The sequence below is a fragment of the Aulonocara sp. 'chitande type north' Nkhata Bay genome, linkage group LG22 (assembly GCF_057382095.1).
Source record: "Aulonocara sp. 'chitande type north' Nkhata Bay isolate Kocher_YH1m ecotype deep benthic linkage group LG22, A_spYH_male_GT1.1, whole genome shotgun sequence".
NCBI classification, from domain to species: Eukaryota; Metazoa; Chordata; class Actinopteri; order Cichliformes; family Cichlidae; genus Aulonocara; species Aulonocara sp. 'chitande type north' Nkhata Bay.
Window position 1 is genome coordinate 9,729,285 of NC_141364.1, and position 15,677 is coordinate 9,744,961.

The 15,677-nt window shown below is 39.1% G+C and overlaps 2 protein-coding genes across 4 annotated transcripts; both read left to right on the forward strand.

The window, feature by feature from the left end:
• Nucleotides 1-213: 213 nt before the first annotated feature.
• Nucleotides 214-7,672, forward strand: LOC147303505 (uncharacterized). Of its 2 annotated transcripts, none has more exons than XM_086281029.1 (3): nt 214-267; nt 3,288-3,354; nt 4,329-7,672. In XM_086281029.1, the coding sequence occupies exons 1-3, from the start codon at nt 214-216 to the stop codon at nt 6,884-6,886; spliced, it is 2,679 nt and encodes an 892-aa protein (XP_086137155.1). In that variant the 3' UTR covers nt 6,887-7,672. The 2 variants fall into 2 exon arrangements, with proteins under 2 accessions (XP_086137155.1, XP_086137156.1); XM_086281030.1 differs by having other exon boundaries at nt 233-360.
• Nucleotides 7,673-8,217: 545 nt separating this feature from the next.
• Nucleotides 8,218-15,410, forward strand: LOC147303506 (solute carrier family 52, riboflavin transporter, member 2-like). Of its 2 annotated transcripts, XM_086280667.1 has the most exons (5): nt 8,218-8,461; nt 11,042-11,912; nt 11,996-12,119; nt 14,001-14,237; nt 14,334-15,410. In XM_086280667.1, the coding sequence occupies exons 1-4, from the start codon at nt 8,332-8,334 to the stop codon at nt 14,208-14,210; spliced, it is 1,335 nt and encodes a 444-aa protein (XP_086136793.1). In that variant the 5' UTR covers nt 8,218-8,331; the 3' UTR covers nt 14,211-14,237; nt 14,334-15,410. The 2 variants fall into 2 exon arrangements, with proteins under 2 accessions (XP_086136793.1, XP_086136792.1); XM_086280666.1 differs by having other exon boundaries at nt 14,001-15,410.
• Nucleotides 15,411-15,677: the final 267 nt, after the last annotated feature.

Sequence of the window (15,677 nt, forward strand, 5' to 3'; positions counted from 1 at the left end):
TATATAAAAGTGCAGTCTTTTCAATGAAAACTAACATCCTATAGGATAACACGTTAACCAACAACACAGTTAAAGTTGAAAATCTGTCGTTCCCAGTTTCTTCTTCTGTGGGGCTTCACGGCCGTTTCGCAGCAATGATTCGTTGAGACCTCGACAAATGCCCGCCTTCTGTAAAACCAGCCAATCGTTGCAGCGCACGGTCTCCACCCCTTCATGGTGTATTCTGAGAGGGAGCGTGTCCCAGGCGCCTGGTATTTTTGTTTCTGGGTAAGAACTTGTACTACTAAATCATAGATTTACAGCGCATACAGTTCAAATTATTTGGGAACGCTACAGAACCCAGCACATCTTTCTGCTCAGGTATTAATCACGGATTATTGCACTTTTGCATGCTTAGTTTTGTGCTAGTAAAGTAGGTGCTAATAGTAGCATGTTGCTCAGAAGGCTAGCATTAGCATGTAGATTTAGTCCAGCATTAGCATTCACTTAGAGATGTAGCTACAATCCTTTTTTTCCGAAAAACCTGCTTATAACGCCATTAAATCACAGGAATAGTCACATATTTCGATGTATTTATACATGTTAGGGATTAATTATGCATGTTTACTGATAATAAAACACACATAGTATCCAATAAGGATTCTTTACATAGCTTAGCCCCTCTCACAAGATAAATTAGTATGTGATATACATGTTCGTCATACAAGTGCACTTAAATATATTATTTCTGCAGAATGTTTAGTTGTTGTTTTGTACTTTTGATCTGCTATGACATGCACCCCTGTAGTATTTAACAGCCATAGATATGGTAATTTTATTTATTCATCTATATTTTGACTAGTTATAATTACAGACCAACTTTTTAGAAATTCACTTTGATAAGTAACATCTATAATTAGATACCCAGAGATCTTTTTTATTTTTCAACATGTTATTAATAACTTTGTCTTTGCATAACTTTAATAGCTAGTCAAAAACTTATAACTGACATGTATTCAAACACCATTGCAGGCATTTATATTTTATATTTTTATTTTATAATTTACATGTTTGTTACCTACTTTAGACTAGTTGTAGTTCTCTTTAATTCAGTTTTAATCAGTTAAAAATAATTATGATGATCACTTAAGTTGCTCCTGAAAACAGTGTTTACTGTAGATCATTAAATGTTATTTGAGAAGTAAAAATTAAACTATGAATATGTCGTTTTGGAATTTTAACTAGTTAGAATATATGTCACACAGTTTTGTAACATTACATTTTTTACTAGTACCAGCTATATTTAGAAAAATGGGTAATGGGTACAACAAATCACTGTAACATATGTAAACATATGTGGAAATGTAATATACAAGGTAAAAACTGAGTTTCTACAATTCTAACAAGTTTGAAAGTCAATGTTTGATAGGACCATCTATATTCTTCAATGCAGCCTTGATTGTTTTAGACATGCTTTATTGTCATTTCTTTAAGAAATCTTCTCCAGGCTTCTTGAAGGGCATTCAAAGGTTTTCTTTGGAAGTTGCTTGCTCTTTGTTCCGTTCTCTGCCAATATCATCCCACACTGCTTCAGTAATGTTGAGGTCAGCCTGTGACTGATAGTGTTCAGTTGTGTGCTTTTCTATCCAGGTGTGCTTTTACTACATTGACAGGGATCATTGTCATGCTGAAAAATGAAGTTGTAGCCAATCAGATGCTTTCCAAATTGTATCGCATTGTGGTAAAAATCTGTGTGCATTCTATCAGTTTTGACAAGATCCAGCTTCCTCAGATTTATTAAAGACACAACGCACACCATGCTGAGATGTACTATATCTCAGCATATATGTTTGGACAACAGCTCTTTTGGAATCACCTTGTTCATCCAAAAATACTATTATATGTCTGTCAGACTGTGCTATCATTGTCATTTTTCATAAGCTCAAACAAACTAAAACTAAATGACAACACATAAGGTTTTGTGACAGGCTGCTAATAAGTAGTCTGATATGCATAAACATGCTGTCATCGCTTCACTTAGGTTTGTTTTTATACTCAAATAATTCAATAATTAAGCTAAATGGCTTGAAAACAAAAATACTCTGAAGGTGGTACAGAAATGGATGAAAATGCTCCCAGTGTCCAAAGAAACACTTTGAAAGAGCTTCAGAAAGCCTGGTAGTGTTGAAAACCACTTTAAAAATTACAGGAAAGTCTGGTTGAGACAACACACAAAGAGATTGGGGGGGGGGGTTGAATCACAGATGAACAAATGAACTGGGCATATGCTTGATAAAATACAGACATATTAGAAATGTAGTTGCTGATATATGCAATTCTTACAAGTGAAAAGTAAACTGTTTCTCTGTGTGAAAATGTAATTTTGTAAAAACAAAGAATTTAATGTGTTTTGTTTGAAAGTCAGATTGTTAGTAATAAGTCTGATTGATTAACTGAAAAGATTCAATTTAGTAACATAAAATTTTATTATAATGAGAATAAGATATAAACAACTTGTTTTCTTTTTTAGGGAATACAGAGTGTCAGTGTTGTTTCTTTGCAGATGCTTAAAGCAAAGTCTCACATTTGTCTGAAAAAACTCAGGCCAAATATTTTCATCTTTATTAGAGTTATGTCAAATTTCAGGTCCATTCTGAAATAATAGTTTTCTGAAAAAAGCATTTTAATGGATGATGGTAGTGGTGTTGAGCCATAGTACCCTAAATATTCGAAGGGCCGTGCTCAAGTAGTTTTCCAGATAGTGAAATTTCAAATTCCCTCTGAAAAGATGAAAACTAATGACAGTAGGGACCTGAAATTTTTAACACTAATGTGATTTTTTTCAGAGAAATTTGACATGGCCTGGATCCAAGACATTTTATGAAAATACAAAACATAAAATAAAACGACATGATGCGATAAGGAAATGGTTGTTACTTGTTGTTTGTGCCATGATGCACTTTTTCTCACTGTGATGTATTAGAACTATTACTCTTTATGGGTTTTAGTAGGGGAAGATAAAAAATGTGCAAGAAAAACGTAAATAATTATTATTAAGATCATAACATTTTGAAATATCAGCTACAGTTTTAACTGTTTAGTTTCAGTCATTCATCTTCATACAAATTTAGGACAAATTTGTCATTGTAAAAGCAGGGAAACGTTCTCGTCCACTGTTATTTTGTTTGGTCTGTCAGATCTTAATCATGCTGATTTGTCATGCATTATCCATCCAGTTTTTGTCTTGAAAGCATCGTCTTCTGTAGACTGAGGACTGAAGAATTTCATCTCTGTCTCTTTTAAAACAGCATACAATGGAGGATGGTCAAGATTTTTCTCTTTGTGGGAAAGCAGCTGTGACTGAAGCCAATCTAAGTAAGTCTGAATGCATTGCAAGTAAACAGCTACTTAGTAAAGCTTGTATTTAAGTCACTTTTGCTGATAAACCTTCACATAGTGACTGTGCCTAATACTAGGGCTGCACGATTAATCGTTAGAAAATCGCGATCTCGATTCATACTTATGTGCGATCTCATTTCCAAATGACAACGATTAAAAAAAAAAAAAAAAGATGACGACGACGATTGTACCTCATTTTGATCCGGGACGTAATCTGTATGAAAACAAGCGCTCACTCTTCCTGCTCAACAAATGACAAGGGCGGAGCCTTATACCACGTGATACAGAAGCTGTGCCGTGTGATGCTAAAATTAGCAGGGAAAAAAACAACGGCGAGCACGTCAGGGATGACGAGAAAGTGACAGGAGAAAATCCGTCCCGGTCAACCACCCAAACATCAATAACGGGAACCTTATACAGCGCTTCCCTATACCCGTCGAACTCCCGCAGGCACAAAGAAATTACAGAGGCTATCACTTATCACCTGACCAAAGATATGGCTCCCATCAACACTGTGCAAAACGAGGGATTTAGGAAAATGATCAACACCCTAGACAAACGCTACACAGTGCTGTCCCGCAACTATTTTTCTATTGTTGCACTACCTGCTCTATACACGCAGCGTCGAGCAACGGTGGAGACGGAATTTCAAGCAGTACAACATTTTGCAGCAACAACAAAACGTGAGACATTTGTTGTTTTTATGTTTATTTATTGTTTTTATGTTCAGTCTCAACTGTTACGAAGTTGATGTGCAGTTAATAAGTGCAATAAATATTTATACTGGAAAAGAAAATCGTGAGAGAATCGTGATCTCAATTCTAAGCCAAAAAATCGTGATTCTCATTTTATGCAAAATCGTGCAGCCCTACCTAATACCAGTTCATTTAAAAAGCCTTACCTCTTCGTAAAGGTTTACATTTCTGATTACTTTGATTTCTATTTTTCAGGAGATGAATACTACTGGAAGCTCGTTGCGGACTTCATTGGTCCTCAATCAGGAGAAGAATTAGAGCTTGAAAAGGGCCCCTGCAAGAACAGATTTATGATCCAAGTAGGACTTTTGAGAGAGGACAATAATTTTCCGTGGATCGCCATTGTGGATTGGCTCAAGAGGATCTTCCCCGCACATCAGTCAGCAGATTTTCGCCGTTTGATTGGAAGAGGCATTGCCACAACACTGAGTCTTGGATATGATGCAAGGCTGGTCTTCCTGGAATCAGATGTCAATTTTAATTTTGTTGGACCAATATGTGATAGCATTGGAGTCGAGCGGCAAGATCTTTTGGAAATGAGAGATTTTTCAGATCGGGCAAAGTCGATCGAAGTCACAAACGGCTTGATTCTTGAACTAAGCAACTTTGTGAGCAGGGAGAAAATTTCCCCAATTGTTCTAGTAAGTTGGCTTAGAAACTTCAACTCACAGTACTGTAAGAATGGCAATGTTCAAAGGGCATATCAAGTCCTCAAAGCCAAAATAAAAAAGTTAAAGGCGTTTTGCTGCAATTCAGAAACAAGAAGTAACAGGAGGAATGCATTGGTTGAAAATATGCTTCAAAGTCCGTTTGAACTGGTTCAGATAAAAGAGCCAAAGCTTATTGTAAAGAAACGCATGAGAAGAGATGAGAGCATATATTATGAAAAAGTTATAATCAAAGAGGAAGACGAGATTTTTGAAATCATGGAAAGTGAGGAGCCTGAGATGGACAGAGATGAAATACGAGGACAAAACGATCATGCTGCTGTACATAGAAATTATGAGGATATGGATGTTTCCAACAGTGGAGACGAAACCTCGGGTAACACAGCAGAGTCTATGACTGTTCTTGACATCGCAATGCTGACTGTCCATAAACTGTCCAGTGTGTACAGTGGGAAAACAGAAGTGTGCAAGCAGGTTTCCCTGGATCTCCTTAAAAATCAGTACGCTCTGACATTCAAAGACAATCCAGCTATGGCAGTGTTTGAGAAGAAGCTCGAGGCAATGCATGAACACATTTCCCTTGTCTCTCCTGTCATGTTTCTAAACTACAATGCCAATTTCCTCGTTGATGTTCACGATGTAGTGGAACAGCACATATTTGACTTTGAAAAGGAGATCATTGAGTCAGCGGGAGAGAAACTAGGCCGTGATAAGCTCCCTAAATTCAAGAACTTTGTCAATTTTCCAGAAAGCGCCACCTCACGGTATATTCACATGGCTTGTGATATCCTGAGCCCTCGCACCCCCGAGAAGAAAAACTACAGGAAGTACTGGGTGGCTTTCTGTGAGGAAAAGAATAATCCCTCCAGACTGGCGGTAAATCACTCAAACAGATTCAACACCTACTTTGAAGCTGCTGCGGGTCTTATCCACCACCACAAAGAGATCGCTCTCTTCTTCTCAGATTTGCTGTCGCTGAACAATGATAAATGCCCGAACATTATTCTGGAGAGTGTTGCCGCAGATGCGAACGACACTGTGATTCAGAGCCTCGTATGTGTTCTGGCAATTGTGTACTGCAAAATCCTCGGTCCTTACTGGCAGCTTCTGAAGAGTGGAGGAGAGTACGCTCTCTACAGCCAGTACTTACTCTATCTCTACCAAAAATTTCTCGATTGGTCCAAAGATCCTTCAACTCTGCTGGAACCAGAGGAGGCTACGGATGTCTTTCTGCAGTACCCACTGCAAGAGAAAACCTTTGACGGAGTGTTTCACTACTGTGGGCAGTGGCACACGAATCGAGATCTGATCAGAGCTTGCTTGAAGAGGACGATAAAGGTGATTGCTTCAGTCACTGAAGAACACCTCAAGGATTTTCTGCCAGGAGGAAAATTTTCCCAAATTCCTTCCACCAATTTGAGCTTGCAGTTGGTCAGTTGCACATTCTCTGTTTTGATGGCGGAGTACCCCTTTGGCCACACATACCCCTACAAGAGGAAAAGGCCTGAGAAGTCAACAAAGTACTCTGTAGATGAGAACTTGTCATCAGGCAGCTCCCAAGAAGACAAATACCAATCTGCTTCATCTGATGAGAGCTCTGACGACTCTGACTTTTCCATTTTGGAAGTTAGAAGGAGGACCTCAAAAGAAACCCGCAGTCCACAGATGAGAAAAGGTTATGCCAGCAAAATAGAAAAGGCAATAAAGGTGTACGAGGAGATAGAGGAGAACATGGACAGGGATTACATAATAGCTCAAGTGAATAGAAACGGAGGGCCATGCAAAACTCAGCAGGATGTCGATAAAATGATGCTGCGTTTCGATGGAAAATCCCGAGCTGAGAAACGGGAGGGGCTGCGCTGCGAGATCGTGTATCAGAAAATGATTCTGAACAACACAAACTCTCACCTGGATATGGTTTTCCACAACAGCACACAAATGGCACTGAAGCTGAAGCTTGCACTTCCGCGCGTAAAGCCTGGCTACTCTATCGTTTTGGCGCCTAGAAGGACCAAAAAGAAGCCGGTGCTCCAGGACACGACGGAAGCTGCGACCGGTCCGAGTCAAAGCAGCAGCGGCACATGAGTGCTTTAACTGTATGATATCTAGAGAAGAGGTCAAGAGGATGAAATCTTATCATGTGACTTCCTCATGTGACTGCATGGCTTCGGACTAAGCAAAAACACACTTATCACATAATGTATTATTTTGTACATGCCATTAGTTGGAAAGACTGGATATTTTTATAAGTTTTTTTTTTTTTTTTGCGATAATGTCGATGAGTTTGTAACTAATCCTTACATAAAAGATGTGAAATTGACCACTGTCAAATTATTTTACTTAATTTATCAACCAAACGACAAAATGTCTGGATGTTGTTGTTGGTGACCTCGTGTTTGTCAGATCTGAAGGGCATTTGTGTTTGTATCACAAGCCTCAGTGTGAGTGAGTTAATCAGCGACAGTTAGTCGTGTCAAGTTGAGCTGAGTTAATCATGTCAACGAGTTCATGATCATAAACTCTTGCGCCGCCTTGTCCTTTAACCCTTGTGTATTGTTTGGGTCTGCTGGATCCATTTTCTGAATTCACTATAAAGAAAATCATTGTGTTTATTGTTTTAACCTTAAACTCAGAACACAAAACAACATAAAGGGTTAAATAAATCTAAATTATTTAAAGCTAAATAAACACCACACAAAGGTAAAAAACAAAAATAGGGTGGCAGTGGGATTGCTGTATCGAAAGTCATAGTATTGGGATCTTCTCTCTTTTTTTTTTTAATTATTAAAATGCTAGAGAAGAGCAGCAAAGCCCATTGTTTGGCTGAAATGAATCTAATTAGCTGTTAAAGTAGAGGGCGATAGTGTCGCAATTTAAGCAACAATCAGTGTTAACTTCCCACAAAAACAAAAAAACAAGCAACCCCCCCCCCCCCCCCCCTTTAATTATTTTAAAGGTAACAGTTGTTTACAATGAGCCGTCTGTGAGTTGCCCGCTGGATCGCAAACGAGAGAACTCCAAGGCAGATGGTGCCTTCACGGTTGTCGGAATGTCTAGAATTCCTTATCGAGTATGAAAACGCTCCAACAGAGTTAATGTCCAAACGTGTTATATTATACGCTGCTTTAAAAAATTTGGAGCTTGTATGTGTCAGAGAACCACTGTAAGAATAGGGAAAACCCGCGGTGCTGTAGGAAATGGCAGCATACCAGAGAGCGGTAATTAAAAATGACTTGGAGGTCATAAACCACCTTTACAATTCACGATACAACTTTGCAGCGAACCTAGTGTGGAATGTGTGCTTTGCTTAAGTAGAAAAAATGCAAAATTGAAGCACATAAAAGCCGAAATAAAAAAATTGAAACCGATTATTAAAGTTCCGAACAGTTTCGAAGGCAGCCGAAGCGTAAGCGTAAGCGTCCTCTGTTTCGAGTCCCTGATAGGGAGGTATGGAGGAACACGCTGGACACAAGCTGAGGCAAGCGTTTTATTAGCGTTTCTCTGTTGAATTAGCCGGACTAAGCGCGACCATGTCCGGTGGGTGGTGGAGCAGTGCCGCGGTGAGCCACGGGCTCATGGCTCTGTTCGCCATGGGTTCCTGGATTTCTGTCAACAGTCTGTGGGTCGAGCTCCCGGTGATTGTCGGCGTGCTGCCCGAAGGTAGGTTGTAGGAAGCTCCAACAACCCCACGCTTCCCCGCTTTGACCTTTCCCCTACTAATCCATAGCGTGTATCACAGTGTTTCCACATTATTTGAGTTCATTGGTTTTATTATATAGGCTCTGGAGGCGGTGGTGGACAATAACAGCTAGCTCCACCTTATTGTTACATTATCAGTCTATGCATTCAAAATTGGTTAGGTGTAGCGTTCAAATGTAGTTGTGTTTTCGAGTTTTTTAAGAGATGGCGCTCTTACTTAGTTCCTGAGCTGTTGTTAATGTGCAGGTTTAGACTTTACATACTAAACTGCTAAACCTGTCATCATTATCTGCAGTATAGTTTATAGGCTGTTATATCCGATGTTATGTAGTTATAACTCCTGCATTAACACTGAAATGCTTCAGTGTTATATATTTACAATATTATTTCTGAAGCCCAACATTTACTCCATGGTCTCTATAATTTCATTTGTTTTGGAACTTTTCACCACCAAAATTGAAAATTAACTATAACAGATGATACCAGTTTACATTTTAACTATGTTTTAAGCAAATTGCTTCTTTATACCTTTGTCGTAAATGATAAAATAATGATAGACTGAAAGGTAACCTTTATTATTCCATTGTTTTTCTATAGCCACGCTGTACATATTTAGATGTTTGTTTACTTATTACTTCAATTTTGCATACTTTACTATTTTTCCACATTGCCTGGTGCAAACCAAATGCTTCCTATAGATTTACTCATTTACCTATGTACACTCAGTGGTTACTTTGTTAGGTACACCTGTTCAGCTGTCAGTCACGTAGCAACAACTCATTGGATTCAGGTATGTAAACATGGCAAAAATGATGTTGAAGTTCAAACTGAGAATCACAATGGAAGGAAAAAAGATGATTTAAGTGCCTTTGTTGGTGTCACTGAATTGAAACTGCTTATCTACTGGAAGTTTCCCCATGAACATCTCTGGAGTTTCCAGAAAATTATTTAAAAGTGAAAAGCTGTCCACTGTGTAGCTCAGCAGCTGCACAAACTTGAAACCTTAGCAGCCAAAACAACATTGGATCACAGTCCTGTTGTCTAAGAACAGGAAACTTAGTCTACAGTTCACACAGGCTAAAAAAAAACCCCAAAACTGGACAGCAGAAGATTGGAAAATGTTTCTTCATCTGATGAGTCTCAATTTCTGCTGCAAAATTTAGATGACAGGGTCTCAATTAGGCGTAAAAACATGAAAGCATGGATCCATTCTGCCTTGCATCAATGAGGCTGCTGGTGTAATAAGGTTAGGGATATTTACTTGGCAAAGTTTGGGTCTCTTAGTACCAACTGAGAATCATTTAAATGCCACAGTCTGAGTACTGCTGCTCACCGTGTCCATCACTTTAGGACCACAGTCTACCCATCTTCTGATGAGTCATGTGTCATGTCACAGTGCTCAAATAATCTCAAACTGGTTACTTGAACATGACAGTGAGTTCACTGTACACTAATGGCCTCCAGTCACCAGATCCCAGTGCAATAGAGTTCATCTGGGATGTGGTGGAGATTCTCATCGTGGATGTGCAGCTGACAAATCTGCATTATCTGTGTGATCCTATCATGTCAATATGGACCAAAACTCTGAGAAATGTTTCCAGCATGCATGAATTCTAAGGGCGGTAAGGGATCCAACCCAGTACTTGCATGGTGTACCAATTGAAGTGATTGGTGAATGTATAATATCAGTATAATAGCCCAACGATATACTGTCAGAATTAAGTGCTTCATCATGGGATGATATTTATGAGAAAACTTCAGTGGGTTCATCACATATTTGTAGGGGTGTTATGACCCAGTCATGATCAAGAGACCAGGTGTATGTTTGTTTTAGTTTTTAAGCTATTTTTTTAAATTATTCATCCACTCAAAGTCAAAACTGAGGTATGAACATAACCGTGGTTTTCAATAAATGTTACACAGCTGCATGTTAGATATAACTAAACTTTATTACAGGCTAAGTGTCATCTTGATCTAAAACTCAAATCTACAACTAAAATTTTCACTAAATGCATTCCTCTGTTTGACACATATTAGGGCCAATCTGAGAAAACACACAAAAAAACACAAACTAAAAATTTCCTGTGTTGCAGTTTATGTTTGAAAATGGCTAATATTCTGTCAGACTGGCTCATATCCAGCTTACTTACACTTTCACTGGTCAGAGGTTTCTTGCTTATATCCATTTAATGTCTTTGTGGTTATCCAAAGGATAAGAGTTTACTGCCTGATGAGGGCAGCAAACTCACAATATTGAACTTACTGTGAACTCAGGGAGTAGGTCGCAGCATCACTCTATAACAAAATAACTCTTGATGCAATAAAAACAGATTAGCATCGTTTAATAGAAACATACATGCACAAAATTGTTTTGGAAAAGCACCTTAAGATCAGCAGAATAATGTGGTATCCTTATTTTTTTTAAAAAGAACACAAATATGAATTCGAAAGAATCAAAACACATTTATTAAACAAAATTGTAAAAATGTGTTCTTATTGAGATCTTATTACTTTAACTTGTTTGTTTTGCTTCTCTTTTAGGCTGGAACCTGCCTGCTTACCTCTCAGTGCTTATAGCATTTGGGAACCTGGGACCAATAGCAGTGACCATCACACACCACTGTGCGCCTGGGCGCTTAAACGAACGCCTCGCCATCCACTGCATCCAGATACTGGCAGTGGTGGCGTCCGCTTTTCTGGCCGTCTTCTGGTGCCACACTGTCATGGTGGCAGGAGAGCAGAGATCCGTACCGTTCCTGGTCTTGACTTTCGTGTTATCGATTGTTTGCTGTACGTCCAACGTGACCTTTCTGCCTTTCATGTTCCGGTACCCACCTCAGTATATCCGTACTTTCTTCATTGGTCAGGGTTTCAGCGCCTTGTTCCCTTGTATTGTGGCGTTGGGACAAGGTGTTGGCAAGCTGGAGTGTAAAACTGTGAACGGCACAGTGCAACCAGAGTATTTGAAAGAGAACTTTCCCGCCCAGAATTTCTTCTGGTTCTTGTTTGTGATGCTCTCAATCTCTGCTCTGAGTTTCCTGGCTTTGACGCGAAGACCGTCAGAGTCAACGCAGGGTTCACAGCCACCGCCACCGCAGGAGTCTGACAGTGGTGCAGCAGCAAAGGATGAAGAAGAGACGCACCGGCTGTACAACGGAGGGACGCCAGTGTCTGAGGAGCAGGTGCAGGTGCGGGTGGAGGAGCAGCCACCGGCTCAGACATTTTGGACACCACGAAACATCTTCCTGCTTGTGCTGCTCGCCATCTCCAACGCCCTCACCAATGGAGTCCTCCCATCTGTGCAGAGCTTCTCCTGCCTGCCCTATGGCACCATGACCTTCCACCTCTCTGTGGTCCTTGGAAACATAGCGAATCCCGTAGCGTGTTTTCTGGCCATGTTCGTTGTCCTCAGGTGAGAACATAGAAATAAAGACTTATTTGTGAGATTTCATTGTTATATTTGGACTTCTTCTCATGAAAACTTGTCTTTTCCAGATCCTCTACACCTCTGGGATTTTTGGCTTTGGTGGGTGGTGTATTTGCTGCTTATCTCATGGCGTTAGCGGCCCTCAGCCCCTGCCCGCCGCTCCTAGGAAGCCATGCTGGTGTGGCTTTAGTGGTGAGTGGGTTCATATATTTCTGGGCTGGGGTGTTACATCCCGTCAAGGAGGCTGAGACACATCCTGAAAATGTCGTACGCAGCCACAAAAACAACTTTGAACAAAGAGTAGATGTTGTGTTTATTATTTCAGCAGAAATAATCTGGTCTGTAAGCCAAGGCCAGAAATAACAAGCAAACAAAGCTGTTTATAGAGGCAACAAATGTTGGATGGGTGATGGGGAAGGGAATGATCCTCTGGAAGTGGTGGCCATCTTAGCTCCTTACGTAGCCTGTGGTTCTCAGTTAGGAGCTGTAAACATGAGCAATTTGATTTATTTATTTAAACAAATAAATGAATCAAAATTACTATTTTTAAGCTTAATGTTTAAATAAAATTAGTTAACATCTATAGTATAACAACAATGGATACATTTCTAAATGGGCATGATAAATAAAAATAAAGCTGATTTTATATAAAGAAAGAAAACGAATTCCCAAATTTAAACTAGTAATTTTAGGGAATCTCATTAAGCCCTTCCTGGTTCGACCCTCAAAGGGATTTGTGTCTCCTCCCTGAGGATCTTTTCGCTTTTAGGTGAATGTACAATGCGCCAAATCAGAGCAAACTAGGAACTAGAAATTTTAAGGTTAAAGAGTGCCTTCATAGAGCCTTTGATTATGCAGGTCTGCAAAAAAAAAAATTCAGCTTCATGGGATATTTTTGTTAAATTTTATGTTTGTTATGCTGCTGAATCCAAAAATGATTTCCACTTCCCTCTATCATGTACAGTTTTGCAAAACATGAGGAGTTTACATTAAAAAAAAGCACAACAGCGATGAAAAAAAAATCAATATTTTATTAAAATGAACCATGCATACTTTTTCTGAGATTTCTTACCTTTCACTATGAACAAAATAAACCTGTTGGGATGTGATCATCTGAGCTCCTCACACCGCCAAACCCACCCTACCCTCCCCCTCAATTCCTCACATTTTCTATTTGTATTTCTCTCGAGTCTCACGCTTAGAAATATTAAATTACTGTAAGAAATCATTATTGGATATGTTTTTCTGACTCAAGTATAAGACACCAGATTTCAGTTTGAAAAGGGAAATTGTACACGTACCGGTAATTAAACTAAAAAACTGACGTGATGGAATTTTAAAGAGATTTTTCACGGTTTCAGTGAAAATCTATAAGAAACAGTCAACATATCCTATGCAGTTTTTTGGTTGCAGACCTGCATTATTTAGTACTGGATGATCAGTTGTCTTTGTGTTTAAGAATCAAAAATCCCAAGAGATTTTTTTTCACTTCATATTTAACATTTCTGCATGTTTTTATTTATTTAAACATTTTTCCTATATATAGTCATCACATTTTTTGCTGTGATGCATCTTGTATAAAAATTGTTTTAAATTTTACCCCTGAACTTGTACTGAATACTTTTCTGACCTTTAATAATCATGATTAAGAAGTCTACTAATGACAGCTTCCTGAGAATAATAGCCCATCTTTATAGTGAGCTTTAAATATAGCCTGCTAGCTGTGTTAGTGTCATAAAACCTCACAATCAGTGAAATCTTGTTGCTTGCTCAGTAACGATACCTGGAGCAGGTTGCGATATGCCGATCGGTGATTATAGGAGTGTAAATTACACTCACGCGCACCCAGTTCCTCAGTCAGTGTACTTTATGAAGCAAAACAGTACATTGGTATAACTTTACCTCTGAAAATGAATCCAAATGCCTTCATAAGCAGTGAGAATTGTAGACAGGAGTCCACATGAGTTACAACAGATCTTTAGAGGCCCACACTCCTTCAGTCTCATCACATTTTCTTCTGTTTTTAAATAATATCCTTCACTGATTTCACCTGCCCATTTGTGCCCCCTACAGGTCATCTCCTGGATTTTTTTCACTGGTGCCTTTTCCTATCTGAAGGTGGTGATTGGTACGTTGCTTCACGAGGCGGGTCACGCCGCCCTGCTGTGGTGCGGCATCTCCATCCAAGCCGGCTCTCTTATCGGAGCTCTCGTCATGTTTCCTCTGGTCAACATCTACAACGTGTTTACCAGAGGCCAAGAATGTGTCCAAGAATGCAGTTAGCAGGAGTGAGATGAGTGCAGTTTTTCTGTAAGCACACACGCCTCTCGTTCCTGCCCCATGGGAAATGGCCAAATGAATTCTGTTTTTGTGGTTCCTGAGAGATGTATTGTGTATTTCTTGCAGCTACTTCTTCTTGAGGATCATGTCTCACATGAGGCAGCCTCTCCTGATTCAGAGGTCTCAAGTCTGTGGAAGTAAAAACATTCCCAAATAATGGGAGCATTGTGTTGCAGGATTGGCCATGGGGGATGTAAAATGCATATGATGCTGTAAAACCTTTAAAGTGCTTTGTGCTTTTTATAATGAACCTTTGTAGGTCAGGTTGTTTATCGCAGCAGAGGAGCTGCTGATGGACTTTTCCCATCTCAGCTATCACGTGAAAGGTTATTTGCACTCAGACACAACAGCTAACTTGTTCGTCCTCATGTACTGATGCTGAACCGAATGATTCACTAACTACATTCTTTCAATGTAGAAAGGCAGCATTAATGTTTTATTTTATATTCAGATGTGTTGCTACCTCCTTTTTATGCCAGGAATAGATTTTTTTAAAACAGCTTATGATTTTCTGTTAAGCTCCTCATGAAAATGGTAGAATTTATAACGAAGTAACTTTTTGCAGTCAGATCCATTCAGTTCTTGATCTCTCGGCTGAACTGGGAACACCTTGGTGTTCTCCTGGGCAAGATGGAGGCGGCAGCTGGGGAGAGGGAGGTCTGGGCTTCTCTGCTTAGGCTGCTGCCTCTGCAACCTGGCCCTGGATAAGCGGAAGAAATGGATGGATGGAAAGTTTTCTTTAGATTTAAGTTTACTTGACATTTGGGATGTTATCTTAAGGGAACGATACATGCCTGACAGTCACTAATCAGTGAACAAGGAATTTTATTTCTAAGTCCTTAAAGTAATGATTTTGCGTCTTTGATATGCAGTTAATGTAATTTTACTAACCATGCTGCTACCCAGCATCAGCTTTATTAAACTCTTCTGTTTACACAGGAAGAACATCTGTTAAGCTGCCTTGAGGATTTCGATGTAATACTGGGCTTTTTGTTTTATTACCAATGAAATGTTATTTGGTAATTTCAAATGGATTGAATTTTGCATTTATGTAATTCATGGATTTTGTTTTATTTTGTTTTTTTCTTCTTTTTACGTTGTCTTGTATAACAATGTTATGAATAAAACTGTTCATGGGTAAAACTGCTCTTTGTTGTTTTAAAATATCAGTATTGAGGATAGTTTGGTTTTTGCGTTTTGTATTTTTGAGCTTGCAGTTTGTTCTGGAAAGAGTTTTTTTTTTTAAACATAAGTCATCTACACTCATATGTCATGAATGAGTCAACTTTTAAAATGTTAAATGTCTTTGTGCCATATATAAACATCATTTCTAAAATAATTTGCACATCTGGCATAGTTGTAGAGACAGTAGCTAACATTAGGCTTCAGTCACACAGGATTTGAGACAAT

Coding starts and splice junctions, on each gene's coding strand:
- LOC147303506 (XM_086280666.1), top strand. CDS start 8,332: ATGTCCGGTGGGTGGTGGAGCAGTGCCGCGGTGAGCCACGGGCTCATG. Junction 8,462..11,041: donor TGTCGGCGTGCTGCCCGAAG/GTAGGTTGTAGG, acceptor CTTCTCTTTTAG/GCTGGAACCTGCCTGCTTAC. Junction 11,913..11,995: donor GCCATGTTCGTTGTCCTCAG/GTGAGAACATAG, acceptor TGTCTTTTCCAG/ATCCTCTACACCTCTGGGAT.
- LOC147303505 (XM_086281029.1), top strand. CDS start 214: ATGGTGTATTCTGAGAGGGAGCGTGTCCCAGGCGCCTGGTATTTTTGT. Junction 268..3,287: donor CCTGGTATTTTTGTTTCTGG/GTAAGAACTTGT, acceptor CTTTTAAAACAG/CATACAATGGAGGATGGTCA. Junction 3,355..4,328: donor TGTGACTGAAGCCAATCTAA/GTAAGTCTGAAT, acceptor TCTATTTTTCAG/GAGATGAATACTACTGGAAG.